Here is a 6,568-nt window from a genome sequence, read left to right on the forward strand (position 1 = left end):
TATAAGCTGGATTACATTTATGGTACTATTGTGAAGTTTTATTTTTATTCATATTCATTTAAAAATGATTCAGGAGTCTGTAACTCAGAGCCGTTGTTGGTGCGGTTCCGGCGCCTCCACTCCAACCCCCGTGGGTCTCTTCTGTATGGAACGGATGGCATTGTCCTAGACAAAGCAGCTGGTACAAAGCGGGGACCTGATGAGCTCTCCTCTGCCTGCATAACTACAGGACCTAACTCAGCTTCTGCAGCAAATGGAAATGACAGGAAGAAGTTTAAAGGTGATAGCACCAAGTTGAAAGATGATAGCAAGAAGTTGAAAGGTGACAATAAGTTGAAAATTGACAGCAAGAAGTTGAAATGTGATATCAAGAAGTTGAAAGGTGACAGCAGTAAGTTGAATGGTGACAATAAGTTGAAAACTGAAGGTAAGAAGTTGGAGTTGAAAGGTGATAGGGAGTCGTTGAAGTTGAAAGGTGAAAGCAGGAAGTCGCATGGTGATAAGTTGAAAATTGACAGTGAGAAGTTGAAACGTGATAGCAAGAAGTTGAAAGGTGATGGCAGTAAGTTGAACGGTGACAGCAAGAAAATGAAAGGCAACAGTAAGAATTCCAAAGGTGACAATAGAAGTTCAGGTGTTCCCTCCAGAGTGATCTGCATCGAGAAGCTCCCTGGGGATGTCACTGAGGATGAGGTCATTTTTCTGGGACTGCCATTTGGAAATGTCACCAACTTCCTGATGATGAAATGGAAAAACCAGGCATTCATTGAGATGAACACAGAGGAGGCTGCCATCACCATGGTGAACTACTATACCTCCATGAAACTCATGCTTCGAGGCCAGCCCATCTACATCCAGTTCTCCCACCACAAGGAACTCAATACCAGCAGCTCACACAACCAGGCGCAGGTCCAGTCAGCCTTGCAGGCTCTGAACTCAGTAAAGTCCAGGAACTTGGCTCTGGCTGCCTCGGTTGGTGCTGTGGGTGTAGGCACTATAGAAGCAGGTCCTGTTGTTGCTATGAATGCGGCCACTGTGGATGTTGGCGGTGTGGATGCTGTGGATGTGGGGGCGGGCCCTGTGAGCTCAGTAGCAGTGAGCGCAGGCTCTGTGGGCACGGGTGCTGTATGCTCAGGCACTGATGATGCAGGCCCTGTGGATGCAGCTGCTGTGGATGCAGGTACGGTGATGACTGGCCAGAGCCCAGTGCTCAGGATTATCTTAGAGAACCTCTTCCACCCATTCCCCCTGGACATGCTTCACCAGATCTTTTCCCATTTTGGCAAAGTTTTGAAAATCATCACTTTCACCCAGAACAACATGTTCCAGGCACTGCTGCAGTATGCTGAACCATTGAGCGCCGTGCTCGCAAAGGTGTTTCTGGACAGTTGGAACATCTTCGGTTGCACGGTTCACATCAGCTTTTCCACCTCTTCCATCCTGAACTTGAAGTACAACAGCAGCAAGAGCCGAGTCTACACCTATCCTGACCAGCCCTGGCATGACAGCCAGTCCTTACAGGACCAGGCCATGTCCTCGGCCTTCAGTGCTGCTCTGATAATGTCAGCCCCGGTGAAATCAGGAGCTGGTTTTCCTTCCACCCTTGATATTCCTCAAGCTGCAGGCCTCTGTGATCCCAATGAGCTCCAGGCCCTGCCCCCTGTGGCCATCCCGTTGGTGTCAGGGGCAGCAACAGCAGAAGCAGGCCAGATTGCCATCGCAGACCCTGCACCCGTGGCCAACCATTCGGTGTCGGGGGCATCAACAGCAGAAGCAGAAGAAGCAGGCCAGGTTGCCATCCCAGGCCCAGCAGGGGCTGGAAATTGTGTCCTGCTGGTCAGGAACCTCAACCCTGAGAGAATCACAATCCAAAACCTCTTCATTATTTTCGGTGTGTATGGCGATGTCCAGCGGGCGAAGATTTTCTTTAAAAATAAGACGCGAGCTCTGGTGCAGATGGCTGATGGGATCCAGGCCCAGCTGGCCATGAGCCACCTCAACAGGCATAAGCTGCATGGAAAGCCTATGCTCATCACGGTAACCCCGTACAAAAATGTGCATCTGCTTCATGAGGGCCAGGCAGACCTGGGCCTCACCAAAGACTACAGCAACTCACCCCTGCACCGCTTCAGGAATGCATGCTCCAAGAAGTTCCAGAATGTTTTCCCACCCTCAGAGAACCTGTACCTCTCCCACATACCATCCTTCACATCCGCACACAACCTCAAGGCCCTCTTCTCCAGCAACGGCAGAATTGTTAAAAAATTGAAGTTCTTCAAGAAGCACAGGAGCATGGCGCTGATCACAATGGGTTCAGTGGAAGAGGCAATCCAGGCGCTCATCGACCTGCACTATTATGAATTGGGAGAAAACCACCACCTGTGGGTGACCTTTGCCAAAATGCCTGGTGACAACTTTCATCCTTCCAGAAAACAGCCACTTTCAAAGCAGCTGAAGTGACCTTAAAATACCAGAGATTTTTTAAAGACAAATCAGTTTACCTGTTTTTTAATATAATTCACATTGCTCATTTTGTGGAGATGGGGTGCCAGCCTCAGGTTTTCAGTGACACGTGGAAAGGATACCTGCTCCTCCCTGGTGCCCCCTTGCCTGTTGCTTTTGCAGCCTATGCAGTGGGCATTCCCAAACCTCCAATTGGCCTTTTTGTTTCTTAACATACACTGCTCTTGCCGGGCTTTCTTGGTGGTGGTAATGCTCAGGCGTTTGGGGACTGCCTCCCTCAGGGATCATGTACCTGACATGGCTAGAGGCTGCCAGCTACAGGATGTGCCCACATTTCAGTCTTCCTTTTTATCAAGTGTGTCATTCTCCCCACCCCTGGCTTAAGATATCCCTCCTGTGATGAGACACCTGAAGGTGTGTGTCCCTGGTGCTTCTTTAGCTTGTAGCTTTGTTTCATCATAAATCTCTTAATTGTGCTTTGATGCAGTTGCAGACATTTGCTCCTAACAATATTTCCAGTTGACCAAATATTCTAGTCTTCATTTATATGTAAAAGAAATAAGGAATAATTTTCTATATAACAAGATGATAAAAATGGTATGTGTGTAAATCTATTTTCTCCTTATATGACCTTTTGTATTGTACCTTTTATTTTATTCCTTGGAGTTAAGTTGCAGGGCAGAATCTATTTTCCAGGGTAGACACAGTGAGGGCCACTGAGAAGCCTTGGTTCTTTCTAGAAATCCCCATACTTGAGTCTTCTGGATGTAGATGCCTTACACCTAACCTGTCCTCTGGGAGGACCAGGGTTCTTTGAACTTGCATGGTTTCTTTTTTCATGCAAATTTTGGACCAAAGTTTTCTGGGATTTTTTTTGCCTGCCTCTTGAGCTGTTTCCTTTACCTTGTGCAGGTCTGCGTTCACAGGTCCTAGGGTCTTCCCTCTGTCAGAGCAGACTTCATGCTGGCTGGACTGGCCCATCTTTTTAGTGCCTGGAACCCTGAACTTTCATGTATGGGTGGGGACAAGGGTATAAATACAAGTTTTTATACAAATTGTAAGACATGAGGTGCAGCGTGTATTTTTTTATAGTGCTACAAATATGTATTTTTATATCAGCTATTTACAGGCTCAGGATTGTTAATGTGGAGGGAAAATGGCACATTCCACTGCCTGCCTGACAATTTGTAATGTGGAAAGAACTGAATTAAAGTGATTTTATAACAACTTTGCCTTTTCCCCAGGCTTTCTGTTCATGTTGTTGAAGGCAGTTTGGCCAGTATGTACTGGACTTTGAATAAACTCTGTATCCTGAAAAAATAAAAACAAAAGATTCAGTGTTTGTGTTTATCAGTAGTAGAAAGAAATGGGGAGAGAAGCAGTAATCCATTTCCTAAGTGTGGAATTGAGTTATTTTCATAATGAGACGATGCCGATTTTTATATCTGGGGGAGGTATTTGGGCTGAGGACCAACCATAAATACCAGAGCTTTTAACATTCAGTTTTATTGGTGGAATGAATCTAGTTGATTTTTAGGGTTTTGCATTGAGGAGTAGAAGCTTGGGTTCTGGAGTTTTATTTTGGTTTTGATTTATTGAATTTCAAGGCAATAGTTTAGTCACTTGAAAACAAAAACAATTTCACCAGAAGCAACAAGAAAGGAAAGCACATTTTCAGAAAAGAATGACAAGTTGAAAAAAAGGCTGAAAGCACAAATACTTACAGAAATTGAGTCATACACATTGAATGTGCAATTAGGAAAAAGTTGAATCAAAGGAGAAGTGAACTCTTATTAATCAGAATTGGAAAACAACCAGAAAAGAGGACCCGAGATTAAAATTTTTTTGAAATTGGAACACCAAAAGTCAAAAATAACAGTGATAGAAATGAGCATGTAAATGAAAGCAAGAAAGGTCCATAGAAACAGGAGACATAGGTATCACTCCAAAGAGAAGATGAGAGCCATACTTGATATCTGAATATGAAAATATTCAGAAGATGGATGCACGGGTTGTCCTACAATCTTCAGGCAAGAGATAAGTAACGGATAAAAACAACCACCAACAGGATGAGCAATAAACAGTGAAACACCAATACCTAGAATCATGATGGAAAAAAAACCACGAAAAACATAAGCCAGGGAAGAAGCACAATGAGATTTGCAGTTGTACAAGTGAATGGTTGGAAGACATGCTCTCCTAATTTCTCCATCATATGTGGAGAGTGGACCAGTGATCTATTTTAATGATGAGGGGAGTCCCAGTCACACAAGTTTTAGACCTCTGTTCATTCTGATGAGACTCCATGAGAGAAGAGAGATGAACTGAACATATGTGAAGTGAGATAAGGAATGCTACAACTCCCAAAGAGCTATAAAATAACCTTTTTAGAGGATTATATACCTAATTTTGGTATCAACCTTCCTTGTGTGGTTGAAGCAATCTATAAAACTTTCAGTCCAGGGTATTGTAGAAAAGGAAGTAACTTACTCGAATGGAAAGCAGCAGAGAGACACCCCTAAGGCAGCAGAAATTCTGTCCCCATGAGAAGAATGAGGGTGGAGAAGAATTAAGAAGAGGATAGATTATTTGACCCACCCAGGCTTAGAGAATGTAAAACCTACCTCATGTGGAAAGGTATGGCTGGAGCTGGGATGAAAAGTATTGGAATTTTGCAGCTGGGGAACCATTAGTGAAATAGAGGCACATCAAGAAGTACACATGAAAAGCTGGGCCCAGGATTTAAAGGAATAGTGAGGCTAATACAGCACTGAAACTGTTTAATGAGTTAAAGTACAGGCATGTTATGGAATGCCTAAGCCAGAATTTTAAAACTGGAATTGGCTGGTGTTTGTGCTGATCAAATAGCAATGAAGAAGATCACGCAGTTGTGTTCAAATGTCAAATTAGATTTTTGTTGGGCAAGGGAAAAAGCGGAACAGCCTTACCTTAGGAGTGACGAGAGTAGAAAACAACCCAAAGGACAGGCAAGAAAGAAGTTCTGTGTGTAATTTGTTTAATTTGAGAAAAGCCATAGTTCATCAAACTTTTAACTCGTCCTAATTTTTTATACCAGAGAAGATTGTGTTTCTCTGTTTTGCTCACTAACATTAAGAGACTAATAAAGTAAATAAATGAAATTTCTGTTTCCGTAGATGACAATGTCTTGGCTAATTCAAGAAACACCAACAGAACCTTCAGTGCAGATGGACTTGAGACGCTAAAAAACCCAGTAAAGGATTCAAAAGCAATATTTCAAACCTACAAGAAGTTGTATCTGGAGAAGAGAAGCAAAAGCCTTGGTAGCAGTCCTTTAAAAGAATTCTGAGACTTTAATTCTTATGATTTTGTAACTGGCATGAAAGAATTTTTATCATTTTCTCTTCAGAATATTTTGTTGGAAATATACAGAATTTCTGTGATAAAATGCCTCAGTCAGAGTTAGTTATGATTTAGGTTATGTATGTCATAGAGGGCCTTATTTGTGGGTAACAGACAAAACTAAATGCTATTTTCAGGGAAACCATAAGGCATGGAATTACAAAAGTATTGAGCCAAGTATACCATTATTTTAAAAGGAGTTCTTTTACAAATCTTATTTTGAAATGCTAATTTACCTTTTGTAAGGCAAAATATTCTTCAGTTAAGGACTCGGTGATTTTAGGCAAGACTTTAAATATGTTTTTGTTTCTAAAACTTTCTGGCAGAACTTAGTTTTCAAAAGTGCTCTCTGTGAATGTCAAAGTATATCCTAAGTATTTTATACCTAATTGTTAACTTTTTTGTCAGAAGTCTTGTTTTATACTTAGTAAACTGACAGATTTTTGGATAATATTGAAACATTACTTTTTATACTTGAAATAAACTTTTTAAAAAACATTTGAAATCAAAATGGATTGATTTGTGTTTGATTTTCTACCTTCAAGAGAGGACACACTTTAGGAAGGTGTTTAATTTTTAATTTATTAAAGTAACATTTCTTATTAATGTAAATTTCATATTTTCTTTATTAAAGACTTTTTTATTGACTTCTGAGAGGAAGGGAGAGGGGAGAGATGGAAACATCAATGATGAGAGGAAATCACTGATCGGATGACTCCTGCAC

The 6,568-nt window shown here is 41.9% G+C and overlaps 1 protein-coding gene across 11 annotated transcripts in view; it reads left to right on the forward strand.

Annotated features, from left to right (window-relative positions):
• Positions 1–6,355, forward strand: part of KIAA1551 (KIAA1551 ortholog) — a 40,561-nt gene extending 34,206 nt beyond the window's left edge. For 9 of the 11 annotated variants that reach the window (XM_014539209.1, XM_014539208.1, XM_014539210.1 and 6 more), the window contains one exon: positions 74–2,764. In XM_014539209.1, the coding sequence (XP_014394695.1) occupies positions 74–2,460 (2,387 nt within the window). In that variant the 3' untranslated portion in view covers positions 2,461–2,764. Of the gene's footprint in view, positions 1–73; positions 2,765–5,618 lie in introns of those variants that run through there. The other 2 variants (XM_014539206.1, XM_005865665.2) reach the window with 2 other exon arrangements.
• Positions 6,356–6,568: the final 213 nt, after the last annotated feature.

The sequence above is a fragment of the Myotis brandtii genome, unplaced genomic scaffold, assembly GCF_000412655.1.
Source record: "Myotis brandtii unplaced genomic scaffold, ASM41265v1 scaffold209, whole genome shotgun sequence".
In the NCBI taxonomy this organism is placed as follows: Eukaryota; Metazoa; Chordata; class Mammalia; order Chiroptera; family Vespertilionidae; genus Myotis; species Myotis brandtii.